Source organism: Vicugna pacos, unplaced genomic scaffold (genome assembly GCF_048564905.1).
Source record: "Vicugna pacos unplaced genomic scaffold, VicPac4 scaffold_125, whole genome shotgun sequence".
NCBI lineage: Eukaryota > Metazoa > Chordata > Mammalia > Artiodactyla > Camelidae > Vicugna > Vicugna pacos.
The window spans coordinates 150,639-166,904 of record NW_027328805.1 but is presented as its reverse complement, the minus strand read 5'-3'; the positions used below and the strand labels follow the sequence as shown (position 1 = coordinate 166,904).

The 16,266-nt window shown below is 40.2% G+C and overlaps 1 protein-coding gene across 1 annotated transcript in view; it reads right to left on the bottom strand.

Annotated features, from left to right (window-relative positions):
* LOC140695036 (uncharacterized) overlaps window positions 1–16,266 on the bottom strand; it is a 134,663-nt gene that overhangs the window by 85,710 nt on the left and 32,687 nt on the right. The window contains exon 6 of the mRNA XM_072957991.1: window positions 8,173–8,293. Within this exon, the coding sequence (XP_072814092.1) occupies window positions 8,173–8,293 (121 nt within the window). The remainder of the gene's footprint in view (window positions 1–8,172; window positions 8,294–16,266) is intronic.

Below are 16,266 nucleotides of genomic sequence, written 5' to 3'. Positions count from 1 at the left end.
CACGTCCCTCTGTTTAACTCTAATGCTAAGCAAGTTAACTTTTTGTAGATTATGTTTATAAACAGATGAGGTATGAAAATACATACAAGGACACACATCAACTCTAAGATATTCATTAACTCCACTATTTTGTTTCTATTTATTTTATTTCTATTAAAAAATTAAGAACCCCTGCAGTCAATATAGCAAAATGTTACTGGGTTTTAAATCCAGAATATACAGGGGTTGTGTCATTACTCACTCTTGTATGTATTTTCACAAGACAAAATGATTTGAAAGTCTCTCTCCCCGGCCCCTACTCACTACTGGCTCTCACCAGAGCTCCCAGACCACATATCTAACAGCCTTTCACTTTACCCACAGCTGAACTCATCAGTTTTCCCCCAGAACTCCCTCTGCTGCTTTCCCTCCTCAGAACACAGCAGGACCATCATTTAACTCATTAATCCACCCAGAAACCTGGGCCTTACTCCATCCTACCTTCACAGACAGCATTGATCCTTTCCTCTTTACCATCTAAACATGCCTTCAATCTGTTCGCTTTTACCCACTGACCGTCCCACCGCTCAATTGGAAGCCAACAACACTGCCCACCTGGACTCATGAGTCTCCCAGGTGGCCCCACAGCCACTCTCCCCTACTTGAGACAAATGTGATGGTGTCTCTCCCACGCTTTTGGACTCATTTCAGACCCACTGTTCTTAGAAGAAACTTCAATTTCTTCACCTGGTGAAGGTCCTTGCCATGAAACTGTCAGCTCAGGAAGGGCAGGACACACCCTCGTCCCTCGGCTCCACCATCTGGCAGAGCATCAGCTTGGGAGGATTGAGTTCTTAGCAAACTACTTCACTTATCCATACAAATCCATGGTAGATTAGAAAGATTTTAGATGTTGAGCTCGACTATTAATTTGGGGATTTTGCACTGGCAACCTGCAAGTATATATTCCAATTATTGTGTCTTCTTAAAACCATACCCAGATTAAAGGAGTATTTGTGGAATGTCTTCAGAGTAAAAGAGACTGTACTTTTACAGATTTTATGTTTTAAAATATGAACAACCCGGACAGGGTCAAAAATAGAACCGCCTCACAAGTGACAGAAGACAGGTGAGACGCATATAGCAACAGGTCACAAAGATGGTAAGAGCAAAATTGTTTCTCCAACCCCCAAAACATTCCTCCAAGAACTGAAAACTCAGAAATTTGAAAGTAAAATACTATCATATAAAGAAAGAAAATAAATAATCCTCTTCATCAGGGTTTCTAGATCTGACTGCAGAGTTATTAGCAGGCCATACTGAATCCTAGCACAGAAAAATCAGATGGACTAGTGGTGAGTAAGTTCCAGGAAAACGGCAGTAACTCCTCCACTTGAAAGAGGACACACACTCACTTGTTCAAGGTGATTGTAAACCACATTCTGCAGAAATTCAGAAGATTCAGGCACCGCTTCTAGATGGTGATGACACGGAAGGACGGCTTGGATGCATGCTTCTAACTGAGTCACCGGCATTCTTACACTGCAGGGGGAAATGGAGGCCCTCAGCCAAGAGCACAGTTGTTCCTGTCATGTATCCCAGGCCGTGCCTCGGGGACTCAGTGTACTGTAGCAGTCCGGCCCCAGGTGAGGACCCGCAGCGTGGCCCAAGCAAGCAGGAGGGGCACTGTGCTTGAGAAATCCCATCCCCCATGGGGGCAAGAGGGGCTGGTGGGGTTGTGTGAACCTATAAATGCTCATAGAAATACACCTGCATACATTGAAGTGATAAAATTAAAAGTAGCAGGCTATTTAACAAAATTTCAATTGTCAGTGTTAATTTTACCATTCCATTCCGCTTGTCCCCTGCACTCTGAGACAGGCTTAGGCTCTCTCACACATGCAGCTCTGATGCAATGGTTGTGAAGTTATTTTACTTTGCTGCAAGTGTCTTCGCTCCCAGTGTCACTGTGACTGTCGTCTCTTAACACAGTCAGATATCTTCCTGCATCTCTCCCTGAGTTCCTTGCTCCTGCTTCTCAGATCCTGAGATAAAGAACAGGTGAAGGCACATGACTGGAAAAGTCAATGTGGACTTGACCAAAGTCCTCAGTGACCCCCTAGGTGAGTGCTGCCCACCCCTTACCTTCGATTCTCAAGGTTCTGCCCAGGGTGACATCCAGCCAGGAGAGAGTCCTGGGCCCTATTAAAAGCTGTGTGGCTTGGGTGCAGGGAAAGCTGCAGGAGCTGGTTCTGTAGCCGTTCCCATCCACACCTCTGCTCCTCTCTCTCCTGAGGCAGCGCTGCCAAGCCCCCAGGCTCCCTGAGCTTCTGTCTTTCTCTTCTACTCTACTTCAAGCCCTTTTCCTCTTCCTTTACTCCCTGATTATCCCTAGCTGGAGTGATTTTTCTATCATAGAATCTGAAAAAATTTCCTGCAGCTGAAAAAGAGGTGCCAGAGGTCAACGCGCATATGGTGGTTCCTGAATAGAGCCCCTGGTTAGGGGGACCCTCACCAACACTCACGGGGCATCAGGCATGTTGCAGGGTCGACCACCACCAACAAGAGTTTGCTGTGACACCAAGGCACGCACAGCATCCCTGCTCACTAAATTGTAGTTGTAGTCCTTTATTAAGAAGCAAAAATAAAAAAATTGCTCATGTTTCTTACTAAAATTATTTATGAGGGAGAAAAAGAAATTGTAATAGAAAGAACAAATTTCACTCCATGTTAGATGTGTTCATTTGGCTTTAATCTTGTACCTTGTTTTCTAGGCTCAGACTTGCTATCTCTGCACCTTTTGTAAAAGAAAGTTGCCTTTAGCCTGAAATATCCAGGAGGGCCTATTCTCCGGGCTCTGATCTTTAAGGATATTTGCTCTTCTACACTTATGTATAGATGGCAAGTTGTAAAATAGTGAATAACCTTTCTTTTTTTTTGGAGGTTTTACAGGGGCACCATAATTTGACCCACATGGACAGCTGCAGGAACAAAGGATTTCAAGGACAAACAATTCATACAGCAAGAAGTTTGCAACAACCAGCCACATCCCCGCCGCTTTTTAGTATAAAAGGAGACTGAATTCTGCCCTGGGGAAGAGAGTTCTACTGGATAACAATATGCCATTTTCTGGGTCTGCCAGCTTTACAAATAAAGTCTCTTTTCCTTACTCCAACATCTCATCTCCCGATTAATCGGCCTGTCATGCAGCAAGCAGAACGAGTTTGGACTTGGTAACAAATTGACTGCCTTAGAGGTAGTATGTCTCCACTGTTTCCTCATTTCCAGTATTTCACCACCTATCAATTTTATATGCTTTTTAACAACATGAACAAAAAACCTATTACAAGGAATTGATTCCACAGAAATAAAATTATTTCTACTCCTTCAAAACTTTTTTCTTTTCTATTTTATTTTGTTTTGCTTATTGAAAAGAAAATAAATTCAAATCTTTTTATTTCACGTATTTTTATAACTAGATATTGTAAATACTACAAAGATATTTAAATTGCAATAAAAATTGTTCATATATTAGTATAAAGATATATACACAATCAATGCAGATTAGGAAAGGAGTAGATATTTACTAAAAATCCACTGCACATCCAGTCTTTTACAAGCATATCCTGGAATATAAGCTCTATTATCCAGGGTCCCCCACCCCCAATCTCACTGCGGAGTCCCTTAGTAATCAACTACCAAGGCACCAGCATAGAACCATGAGATCACTATTTTAGGTATAAATGAGAGTATTAGCTCATTCAATTCTAAAACAGAAACCTTAAAATAAATACTGAACTTACTTACAGATAAACAAATTTGGACACAAAAAAGTACAGTTTCTCCCCAAATTCACAAAGATAATAACTGGTAAAGGCAAGATTTGAACTCATCTGCCTTGAATATAAAGCTAAGTTGGAAATCCCCTTCAACTGTGGAGGACCAGCAGCACAGCCTGTCACCCTATCTTTGTTCAGATCTGGCTTTAGACAGCCTGAGACAGCACCCCTTCCTATGGAACTCGAGGGCAAACAATAACAATAAGGATTTTATATTCTGTAGTTTCTTAGGTCTCAATTATATAAAGTGTCAGCAGGTCAGCAGAAAACTCTGGGAAATATGAGTGGGTCCAGAGCTTTTTGCTGATAAGAAACTCAATCTATCAGGACAGAGTGACCTTCCCATGAGAGGCCTCATGGACATAAACTAAAGGCAACTGAGCAATGAAAACTAGCAAGAACATGGAACTCAAGCAAGAAGGATCCCTACCATCCCCTGCCCAGTTGCCTCTTCACCTTTGTGGACAAGACGGCAGAAGGTCCATGTTCTTGTCCAAGTTACAACATCATGGATTCTCACCCATATAATATTACGACTCTATGCTGTCTTAAGTCCTTTCCAACTAAAATATGATGACACCAATATCTCAGCGGAATGTCTATGTCTCCACTTTCTCTCTTCTATTAGGAGACTATATCTATGGCCACAAAGCCGAAATTCAATTAAAAACACCATGCACGAAGCCTGGTGAAAGTCTGTGTAAGAGACATTGTTCTCAAGCTCAGTGAGTGAAAACTCAGAAAAAGTGGTCCTTATCCCTCTGCAAGTGGAAGGTAGCCTGATTGTGTGTGTGTATGTGTGCGCACGTGTGTGTGTAAATCAAATACAATGTATTGTGGGATGTGCACAGATTTTTTTTATGTTACTATCATTTCATGAGGATGAGCCAACCTTTAAAGTAATTTGAATCTACTATTCTGAGAGAGTCTCAGGATCTTTTGGTGGAGGATGGGAAAGGGGAAAGGAAAGGAGGAAAGAAGTAAATGAAGCAAAGCTGTAAGTATACTGCTAGGGAAAGGCAAGACATTAATTTTGTTCCTACTTGCATCACACACAAATTAGGGACTGGCTTTCCCACATGTCTTGTCAAGCACTGAGTTGCAGAAGAACAGGTGACAGCCCATTTCTCACTGAGCTTGTGACTGTACGTGGCATCTTATAGACACTAATTATTTAACCTGATCAAACAATCTAGCAGCAGGCTGTAATTCTCCTATTTTGAGAGATAAGAAAACAGGGAGTGAAAGAGGGTATATAGCTTGACCAAAGTCAGAGGACAAGTAAACTAAAGAAGATGAATTCAAACTCAGATCTGAATGCAGAGTCTGATCTTCCCACTCCGAGGGCTGGAAATTCCTTAACACACAGGGTCCCCAGCTCCTCTGCTTTGTTCCTGGCACCAAGCATTTCCCATGGCGATATTCTCCAGTTCTCAGACACAGCGCTCTGTGCAGCCAATAACCTCCATTCGACCTTGATCATCTACCTGTCACGCCCACCAGGCTTCACCAGGCAAGAAAGCTGGCTTTCAACTGCATACAAAGCCACCCGTTTTATCCTGGACTCTTCAGCGGCTTTTCCAGCGTAAACGCAGCCATGAAAGTGCTCACAGTTTGTACATGAGCCACACTACCTCTCTCCATCTCTGTCCCCACCTATACTACTTTGCTATGACCATTTTGAGAATCTTGGAAACAAATTTTTAAAAACAGAAAAGAAAGGATTCTGTAACAAGCACTTAATACTTACAATTTTAAATGAGAAGTTACAAAGTGAGTATTTACAAACCGAATCTGCCTTCCTAGGTGTCAGTTTTAACAGTTAAAATATACAATAGCAAAAAATTCTGACTTAAATAATTAACAAAAACATCAACAATAATCTGGAATAAACTCAAAAATAATGCCCATGTTGTACATGGTGGAAGTACAGGACTGTACTGTGGGGTAAAGTAAGAGGTGTGAAAGTAGAGACATCAACATTTTGTATGGAGGAAAGCAGTTTTGTAAAAATGTACGTTCTCCTAAAGATAATTCAAAAGTACTAAAAAATCCCACGACAGCACTTCTTTTTTTTTTTAACTTGAAAAATTATATTAGAATTCTTCAGGAATAATAAAGTCATAATACTAACCAAGAAAATTTGGGATCGAAAAGAGAATCAAAAAATCGCACTGTCAGATATTAAATAAATGTTTACAATATGTAAGATATAGTGCTAGTGTAAGAAAGTAAGATTGATAAAAATAAACCATGAGCTCAAAAAGAGACTCTAGTGTACATAAGTATTCTTTACAGGTGGGATTTCAAGTTAAAAAGCAAAGTAGGAATTCAATAATTGTCTTGGGACAATCAGAGAATCCCCTGGAAAAAACAAATTCTATTCCAGTCATAATGACCGCAAGAAAAATTACAGAATGTGATGTGAATATTAGAAAGTACTAATAACAGCGAATATAATTCTTTGCTCATATTAATTCAACTTCTCTTCACTATAACAAGTACCATCATCATCTCCATCTTAGAGATTAAAAAAACCTACAGAAGAAATTTATACCATTATAAGAAAGTATTTCTAAGAATAATATCAGGAATAAAACCCAAAAAGAAGACATTTACAATCTTAAGATTATTTTGGGCCACAACAAAAATGAACCTACTGAACAAAATGAAAGGCAAAATATGACAAGGAAAAGCTCTCTGATACATGTTGATGAAGACAAGGGGTTAATGTTCATAATATACATAGAGCTGTCACAAAGCAACAAGAAGCTGCCTCACTTAACTGTGTGCAAAGGACAAAAGAGATCATTCACTTTTTAAAAGTCAGATGGCTAATGAGTGAAAAATGCTCAATACCTCACTGGTCATCAAGTGCAAATTAAAACAATGAAAAAGTACTTTTGCTCATCATATTGGCACATATTTTTAAAAGATATTCTAGCTAGTGTCCATCTTTGAGAGAACAAACTGTGAGCGATCTTTTGGAGGATGACATGTCAATGGATATGTAAACTCTGAAAAACGTGTGTACACACAGGCTGAACTCCACATTTTGGAATCGTTTCATTTAGAAAAATTCAGTTCAAAAAGATGTACTTATCAGAGCATTTACACAGCACTGTTTACAATGGTGAGAAGAAAAGCTGAAGTGAAATCATATCCAGCGATAGAGAATTGGTTACATAAGTTATTCTACATCTTTTCATGCCCCACAGGAGAAGGAATTTCTTGATTCACTTGAAAGGAGCCTGTGATTTATGTAGTTGTCACATCCAAGGACTAAATTTCCAGAAACCTTAACGAAAATAATACTCATACAAGATCACAGGAATGTTTGTATAAGAAGTATGCCAGTCAAACACCCTTTCTGACAGTGGAAAATGGAGAAAACTTAAGTGTCCACCATCAAGACAATGATGCGGTAAATCACGGTGAGCTGTGGGCACTAAAGTTCCGGTGTTTCGGCGTGGTCCAAGGCCTTGTCCACAGTACGCCCCCACGAAAGGTGTCCTTACACAAGAGACCAAACCTGCATATCAGGAAAACCCTCTACTCTATCTGAAAGGACCGGGTGAGTCTGGAGAGAGAGGACGTCTGTGATATATACCTGAGTGAATAAACCGAGCTGCAGAAAACATATAGTATGGCCTTATTTTTCAATAAAGCATATATACACACACATAGACATAGATTTCTCATATACGTGTATGTATGTGTTTATTTATATGACATAGGCATAAAGGTCATGAAATATATACTCCACATTGTCAGCAGTTTTTACTCTCAGGAAAAAAGGGGAAGGGATGTAGGGGACTTTCGGTACCACAACAGATCTCTTTTCAGAATTTCAGTTAAGTATACTTGGAATTTAAATGTTTATTTAAGTCCAAAGTAAAATGGACGAGGACTCCACAAGACAGAATGCTATACTAGTCATTAAAAATCATGCCAGGGGAGATAGAATATTGTAGAAAAATGTGTAATAAGCCGAATGGAAAATGGAGGTCTCCACACAGTATACAGGCACACATTGCTCGCTGGTTTTTATGACAGAGGTAATACACACTGATGAAAAGAACAGAAAATAGATGTTAATGTGTTAATTATTATCTCTGAGTACTGGCACCAGGATAGATCCTTTTGACCCTTTTTTCAGACATTTATATTAAATACACACTATTTCTCATCTGAAAAATGCATTTTTAGATGTCTAGTACCACACATTGGAAAATTACACGAGTACTTACAGAAACAAATAACTAGGAGACACCGCAGCAGCGTCACAAAGTGTAGAAAGGGCGATCCTGAATAACACCGCGCAGTTACATAAGGACCCACAAAGTGAGAGCACCTGCTGTAACAGGGCGCGGCCCCCTTCCATTTGTCAGATGTGTCTTCAGGGCTGAGGCAGTTCTGAGCACGGCCAGTGTCAGTGCTGGTGTCTGGATGGATGCCACTGGAGGTGAGGGCACCTGCAAGCCGAGAGGAAGAACAGAAATCATCCTCTGCTTTTTCTGTCTTGTTTCTTTGTTACTTTTAAAGAGAGGCGGAAATAAGATAAACTGGATCTTTCCTACTGAAATTTCAGTAATGAAACCATTTTTAAAGTGATCCCAACTTATATTCTGCCTATGACTGTCTTTTCAACAAAGCATCATATTTATAAAATGTTAATTAACTCAGTTAATTAACTCCCTGTTGAAACATTCTAGTAAAGAGCATGAACTGCAGTATGTAAAAGAACCACACCTGCAGTGACTAGCTCAGCTGTCTTGACGGCAGTGCAGTCAGCCCCCACCATCCCGTGGCCCTGAGCTCCTGATGCTGGTAAGAGAGCGCGCTGCTGCCTCAGATGGAAAGAAAAGGTGAAAGCATTTTCTGAAATCTACAGCACTGACAAAACATAACTGATAAATCCCAGGCTCCTTTGAGGCTGTCATTTTCCGTTTCTGGCCAACACCCGTCAATGAGCAGAACCAGCCCATTCCCGAGTCATGGGACTCACGTGGGCAGAAGTTTTGGAGAAATTTCCAGGTATAGAATGTAAACCAACTATACATAAAACTCTGAAAAAGAAAAGATGCAATAATCTGATTTTGGAAGACACTAAAATATTCTCCTAAGCCTTAGTACTTGGAAAGGCTGGGCTTCTACTAAGCCACTTATTTATTTCACAGCCAATGAGCATCTCCCACAAACCCTGTTTCCCTGTGTCTGCTGGGAGCTTCAGGCACATTGATGTTGTCTATCTTATAAGTCACAAGGCAGAGGCGTGTGTCTCACGCTGGCAACTCTCACACAGGCTCAACTCCTAGCCTCACTGTATGAACTTGGCCCCATTTTCTCACCTGTTTATTTGGTACCTGTTCTTCTGTAAGCTGCCTGAAATGCTTATTGAAACAAGTCAGAAGAATGAGTGGGTAGAGAAATGGACAGATGGACAGGTGAGAGATGGGCAGAAAAACAGAGAGTCTCCAAGAGAAGGGGAGCAATCAAAATTACCTATGCAAAACCCTCTTCTAGTCAGGGAAGGAAACCACCACGGAGAAGTGTGAAGAGGCAGGTTGCTTAGGACTGTTTCCTGGATTCCATGAAAAGTCACACCAAGAGATGAGAGGGTAGAACTATAAATAATAAAAGAAAAAATCATGCATGTTTGAAAAATATATCTACATTATGTACTTTCTAAAGAATAGAGTCAAATTAGCAAGGCCCAATAACACAATCCTTGGGTATATACAGAAGTGAGAATCCCATCTCCAATCTGCAAGGCATCCCTTTGGAGCACTGAGAGTCTACACGGTGCAGTCATAAAGCCATCACCGCAAAAGCGATGCTATCCTGCACTTACGAGGAAAGAGCAGCTGTGCTCGGTCTGCCTACACATGTCTTTTACACCCCTCAGCACCTCTACGGGGGAGGGACGCCTAGCGAGCCCCATCTCTGCAGGACAGAAAACAAGTCCAAGAGAGGCTAAGCCGACCTACCAATTCTCCATCTCACAGGACTTGTCACTCCAGACCAGGACTCGAACTCGGACCCACGTTTGTAACCACAGTACTACCGTATTTTATGTGCTTTTTGTGTGTATAATACATTTGTTTCTGGCATGAAAGGGTATTTAATAAATGATCGGTTGTCTTGTCTATCTCATTAGTTCACAATCTTTATATTTTTGAATTGTACTCTTCCCCTGGAGAAAGGAACGGAAAGAGCGGGGGTCAGAATGAGGTGGGGCTCCATTCTTTATCTGTTGCCTCATCTCATCCAAGTCCCCAAACAGGGAGAAAGAGCAAATGTTCTCTTCATCATTTAAAGAGAGGGCTCCAGTGACGGTGACTTACTCAACCCCAAAACCAAGTCTGGGGGAAGGGCACATGCAGCAACGAGAGCAGTATCACCTGTAGGAAGGCAAAAAGAGCTCAGGGGATGGCTCAATGGGTCAGCCTGATTTCATTTCAATCGATAATACAATAGCACACTCTAAAAAAACTAGAATGCAATGGATTTCCTCTTTCTTGACATCTAGCAAGTTTCCACATCTCACATGTAACATTATCACGAACTAGTGAAAGGAAGAGTCCACAGACAAGGAAAATCAATGCCACAGGCAGGCTGAAACACAGGCTGGAGGAAAGGAAGGGAAAGGGCATAGTAAAGAAGAGGGGAAATTCTGGGAAAAAGACATCATCACAAGGACTCTCAAGCATCATCCAGCAATCATATAATCATTCTTTCAAGAGAGAGTTACTTAGGTCCTATTTTGTGCAACACTGTACAGTGGGCGAAGCAAGAGCACAGCGTCCATGGTGGCAGCAAGCTGCGGAGCTCCAATACACTTCTGATCCCGGTACCTTGCACACTTGTCCTCAGTATAAAGGCAAAATATATAGTAAAATAATCCAATGTAAACTCTATGCAATGCTGAAAAAAATTAAAGAATACCTAAATACCTGGACAGACACACCACGCACATTCCTGAATCAAATGACAGCATTCTTGGGATGGCAGTGCTCCCCAGAGCGATCCATATATTCAACGTGGACTCGATCACAATCCCAGTGGGTTCCTCTGCAGAAACTGACTATCTGCTGCTACAATTCATATGGGAATTCGAGGATCTCAGTAACCAAACCGTACTTGAAATAGAAGAAGAGTTTGAGAGGACTTGTAATTCTCAATTTCAAACCTTACAACTGTATCTCCAGGTGAGATTAGAGGCCATTTTTAAGTTATAATTGTGTTTATCCTTATTTTCTAAATTCTGTACAACGAATATACCTGTTAGAATAAGAAATTTAAAAAGTAAGGTATCTTTTAAAACATGCAAACCTATTCATTCATTGGGAAAAAAATATTTTGACTATAAAGAAGTAAACAAATATCTAGTGAAAAAGGACTATTTAAAAACAAGAGTGCATTTACATTTTTTGTAAATTGGAAACTGAAAAGCACAAACACATCAAGTTTCTAGGGAGAGTGTTGCAACATATTAATTGTTATTTCCAAAATTCTAATTGAACAATGAAAACTCAAGAAAGAGAAAATCTTGATTGACAGCCAACTGCAAACACATGGAGAGCAAAGGCCTAGAAATCACAGTTCCTTTAACTCTGCTACTAACTCAATAGGAGAGGAAATTCCTCAGTGAGGGGACAGTGGAATCCCATGCATAAGACAGGATACACAGCACAAACTGCACTAGAATTGGGGGTGATTTCCATAGAAGAATTCTAAAGTTACAACATTGATGAAAAACTATAAAAACACTGACAGACAGATTAAAACACACAGTCATATATATTATATAAAAACATATGAAGTCTGCCCCCATGTTGCATAGAAATACAAACATATTTGTTCATTTATGGGCACTGATTACTTTATCCCAGGTAGAATATTTCAACTAAAATAGATAATCAATAATACACTCCTCTTGTCAAAACTAGTTGATAAGTTACTCTGCTATGTATGCATAATGTGTCTAAGATAGATTTAAAATTAGTGAAAAAGATTTTTGTATGGTTTCTTGAACCCTTCTCAAAACACCAAGCTTAATTTTAAAATAAATCTGAGCAGTATTTCTATATGATCTTTTCCCTTGTGAAATGAACAACACAGTCTGTTGTCAAAATTCTTTCCTTACAATGATTCACGAGCACCGTATACTCACAAAACTGCTGGACAGCAAGGCACTATCCAGACACTGTGACAAATCAAATGAAACACAAGGAAGACAGTGACCCTATTCTGCAGGGCTTATAATCTGTTCCAACACCGGGTTTTTATTTGATTTGTTTGATTGGTTAGAAAAATAAAATCACTCAAGTACATTCTTCTTTGAGCATTATGTAAATCATGACTCTCTTTTTAGTGTCATGAGCAGGAAAGACTTGAGTATGAATTGATTAGATCAACTAGGCACAATCATCGCTGGAGCCTGTGTAATAAATAAGTACATGAGATCTAAAATAAACCTACACAGATCTCTGCAAGGAAAATGAAGAGGTGAGTTCCCCAATGAGAAAACAAACAATCAAGAAATCAAAAAAGGAAAACTTTTTCATTAATGATTCCAGGCAGTAGTGGAGCATGGTGGTGAAGATCACAAATGCTGGGGACAAACATGAGGGTCTGAAATCCCACAGCACTGGGTAGCTGTGACACTGATATTTCAGTGAAATTTTCTGCACCTCAGTCTCCTATCCATAGACTGGGGACAGCCACAGCACCCATCTCCTAGAACAGTCTTAAGAATTAAGTTATTTTTTATATAAAAGTTTAAATAAAATACCTCAGATTTTAAATATTACCCCAAAAGCTCAAGGAACAAAGAAAACAGTGATAAATTGGAGTTCATCAAATGTTAAAAATTTGCTTCAAAGGACACCATCCAGAAGGTGAAAAAACAACAGAGAGGAGAAAATTTTTTCAAATTATTTATCTGATTAAGTATTTGTATCTTCAAATAAAAGAAAAAACTCCTACAACTCAACAAGAAAAAGAGAACTCAATTAAAATGTGTATAAAGTATCTGAAAATGTATTTTTCAAAGAAAATATACAAATGGCCAATAAGCACAATCAAACGATGTTCAATATCATTAGCTGTAAAAGAAATCAAGTCAAAACCACTAGGAGAAACCGCTTCACACTTACTACAATAGGTTATAATAAAAAAAAATGTGTAACAAGCACTAATGAAGACACAGAGGAAGCGGAGCACGCAGCCCTTGCTTTTCAGGATGTAACACAGGGTGGCCACTTTAGAAAACAGCCTGGCAGGTCCTCAGAGAGTTGAACATTTGGTTTATGAATGACCCAGCATTTCTGCTCTCTGGTCACACAAGTAAGAGAACTGAAAACAAATGTCCACATAAAAATTCCTACAGGAGTATTCACGGCGCCATTACTCTTCACAAACAAAAAGCAGACACAACACAAACGACTATCACCTGATGAATGGGTAAACAGTAGGGCCCAGATATACAGTAGAATATAATTCAGCAATAGCAAAGCATAGAGTACTGACCCAGGCCACAACCTGGAAATACATTGAAAAAGTTACTCAGTGTGAAAGAAGTCAGTCACAATAGACAGTTCCATTTACATGAAATAACTTGTTTTACATGAAATGTCCAGCACAGGCAAATCCATAGAGAGAGAACAGTGGCTGCCTGGGGCTGGGGGAGGATGAGGAAGATGGGAATGACTGCTTGTGCATACAGGGCTTCCTGTTGGGGGATGAAAATATTCTAAGATTGACTGCGATGCACAATTCTGGGCTTTGAGTAAAAACCGCTGCACATTGTAATGGGTGAATTGTATTAAAACTGTTAAGGACAAAAGCACCTAGGGCCAGAACCTTCAAATAGTAAATGCAAATTGCTAACTTTTATTACAGGAAGAAGAAACTGCCCTCAGCATGAAAGCAGGAGATCGGCAAATATGGGTTAACAGAATTGGACAAGAGCATTTCACTTGAAAGAGTTGCTGAGTGTACACGAAATATTCAGAAATAGGAAAATCAGCTTGACATCACGAAGAAGCATTCTGCTTCAAATGCAGATCAAGGATTCGGCGCTCCCAGCTGCTAGAAATAACCAGAGAAGAAACCTGGTTCTTACAACAAGCACCAGAGCCAACAAGGAAATGGTGGTGAGGAAAGCAGGCAGCCAAAAATCTGGAACAGTTTGCTACAAATAATTTCTCCACTGAAAATTCAAAAATAAAATGAAAGTGATGCAATGCTGAGCTGGCCTCACGTTAAAGGGCTTCCTCTGCTGCTCGACAGTTCTGTAACCCCGAATGAGAGACTCAGGAGAATCAGCATGGCTCCTGGCAGTCCCCAAGTGACTGCCCTCCAGCACGTTTACCACCATCACATCTGCCAGGGTTGTATTGCAGAGAAGAGACCAACTTCTAAAAGGCACAGGAAATGTTTACCAGGGAAGAAAAGGCTGCTGTCAGTCCTGGGACAGAGGCAGTGTGAGCAGAGGCCAGAAGGCTGCAGGTGAACTGGAGCAGACCTGGGGCAGGAAGGGACCACGGAAGAGCAGATCTCAATTTTCTACTCTCTCTCCCTCGGGTAGGAGAGATAAAGCCTGCATCCTTCTCACCTGGAACTGTGGGTTCTGGCTGGCAGAAGTCTTACGTACAGGGAATGAATACTCAAGACTCTGTGGAAAAAGTCACGAAAGAGAGAGGGCGTAGGGACCCAACTCCACGAGCCTCTCAAATGATCCCATATTTATTGTGTATAATCAAAGGAAAACGTCATTAACAGTTGTGTGATAGTAAGCAGGAACTTGGGGAAAGAAGGATGAGACAGAGATTGTAGAATCCACCATGAGTACAAAGGCTTAGTGTATCTTTAGGTAAGTCATGGGGTGAGGGGAATAAGATACATCCTTTAGACATGTGAATTACAAAGCAGACCACCAGACCAGCTAGGTCCTTGCTTGGGGGATAATAGAGTATCTAACTGCACACAAGCCCAGCCTTTATAGCTGTGGGCCTGGGTCATTGCTTTGCGATGAGCAGAGTGCTATCTAAAACATCATCTACGCAAGCAAAGCATTATCTCTGCTTTTTAAGGCAAGGAGACAGGAGTGAGGATGCACAGGCACTTGCTTGCAAAGCAGTTACTAAGCATACGTTTTCTTCTTAAATTTGACAGGCGGCTGGGGTCTGTTACAATTTGTTAACCCAATCATGGGCTCCCACATGGAACCATTATGGAGGACACCCTAAGGTGACAAATCCTGGCTCTGGGTCTTTTCCTGCCAGCTTCAGCCACTCTAGCAGAGTCTAGGCACATTCCTGAATAATGATCATACAGAACCACCCACACTGTTAACTCCTGGTGCTTGAAACTTAATTTTAGCTCTACACAACTTAACGTAGAAAAGTTTCAGAAATAAAAGATATTATATTTACTTTATATCTCATCATAGGACTGATTTTTCTGATTGCTCTAAGCTGCTTCTTCTTGGTAAAGCACCTAATTCTGCAGGTGAATTCAGTACTTTCTTTGGGCATAACTAGCCAGTTTGGGCTCGCTAACTTCTATTGGTCAAATACCGATACACTTAATTGATTTCATTGTTCATCAATTTCAGCTGGGAGCAGAGGGAGTGTCACTCTGTTCCTCAGCCCACCCTCAACCCTTATCATCAGCAACTCAGGCCTCCGGAAACCAAAAAAAGCTTTTGTTTCCCTTCTACAGTTTCAACAAACCCAACAGGATACATAAGCCTGGAGAAAGAATTCAACACAAATGTTAAAACAAAAATCAATAAACCTGAAGCAACTCCATCTCCGAATCATGATACACAATGACATGAGATTAAGTGTGTCAGGCCCAAAGCATGGGTGAGCCTGACCACCTGATTTCTATTCTTCAAAGGAAGGAAAGTTTTCCTATTTTTTATTATCACTCTGTCATTGTTTCTGATTAAGCCAAAAACTAGTTTATGAAATAATTAAGCATTGAAATAACAGATTTTTGTTGTATCAATTACAGAAGGCATTCAGAGGTGTTAGGAAAAACCACCTCTGTAAAAAATGCAAAATTTCTTCCACTGTGAAGAACACGTATACAAAATGCAACAGAGAATTCAAGCTCTTGTGGAGAGGAGCAAAAGCCACAGAATCAAAGCAAAGTCATTACTATGAGTCAACTCAAAATTCACTGGACAATCATGTTCAATGCATTCAATGAAATTTAAAGGCATACTGCAAACCATACACTTAATGATCTGCAGGCTAGAGGAAGAATTTCTCTCTTTAACAGACAAGAGTAATCAATAGGGTGCCCCACCAAACAAGGACCAAAGAACAATCAGATTTTTAACAGTTCTGATATATCAGCATTTTCTAAAGATCAAAATCCAGAAATTTTAAACATTGATTCACACCACAATGAAACAAGCACTTAAAAAAAA